The sequence below is a fragment of the Camelina sativa genome, unplaced genomic scaffold, assembly GCF_000633955.1.
Source record: "Camelina sativa cultivar DH55 unplaced genomic scaffold, Cs unpScaffold04455, whole genome shotgun sequence".
Lineage (NCBI taxonomy): Eukaryota > Viridiplantae > Streptophyta > Magnoliopsida > Brassicales > Brassicaceae > Camelina > Camelina sativa.
This window is the reverse complement of record NW_010925549.1, coordinates 1-645: the sequence shown is the minus strand read 5'-3', so window position 1 is coordinate 645 and position 645 is coordinate 1. Positions and strand designations below refer to the sequence as shown.

General features: G+C 39.8%; 1 protein-coding gene across 1 annotated transcript; it reads right to left on the bottom strand.

Moving 5' to 3' along the window:
• Positions 1-5: 5 nt before the first annotated feature.
• Positions 6-642, bottom strand: LOC104774667 (the record flags this gene model as incomplete). Its single annotated transcript, XM_010499184.1, has 2 exons — positions 6-71; positions 535-642. Coding segments are annotated over 2 exons (174 nt in total), but the record flags the coding sequence as incomplete, so codon positions are not given.
• Between the last annotated feature and the right edge of the window lie 3 nt (positions 643-645).

Here is a 645-nt window from a genome sequence, read left to right as displayed (position 1 = left end):
CTTTTTGTGTTGCTAGCTCCCGGCGGATTTGGTGCATCTGATTCACCGCACGCCCTCAGAACAGCCTCATTCTATTGAGAGATGGAGAAGCACATGTTAATTTATCAGGACAAATGAATTCCCAAGTATGCAAACGCTAAATGATTCTACTTTGGTTCACTATCACTGAAGCCGACATACTCTATTCCTAGTTCCAATTTCCTAAGGCCTATCAAGAACAAAATTTTGAGTGCATAGGTAAATTTACAAACTACACAATTGGAGTTGCCCATAACTCAATACAACTAATCAAACCTGATGAGACCACATCACACAAAACTGAACAATGCCTGAAACAATTTTTGCAAATGAAAACTCGTAATTTTGAAATGAAGCCATCAACATTTTGTCAGGAAACATCAACGAACACAGTCCTAAACCTAATCCATCCTTTACATGTATATAGAAACACATCGATCACGAATATAGATAGACTAGGAAAAAATGGGAGAAAGGTTAATCAAAACCCTAAAAAGATGGGAAAAAGGAGAGTACCTGCCAAACGCGACGGAGGCGGGTTTTGGCATTGGCTTTACGAGTAGGTGTAAGCTTGATTCGTTTCCAAAGAAGACCACCGGAATCGTGCTTCTTCACTAGTTCCATCAC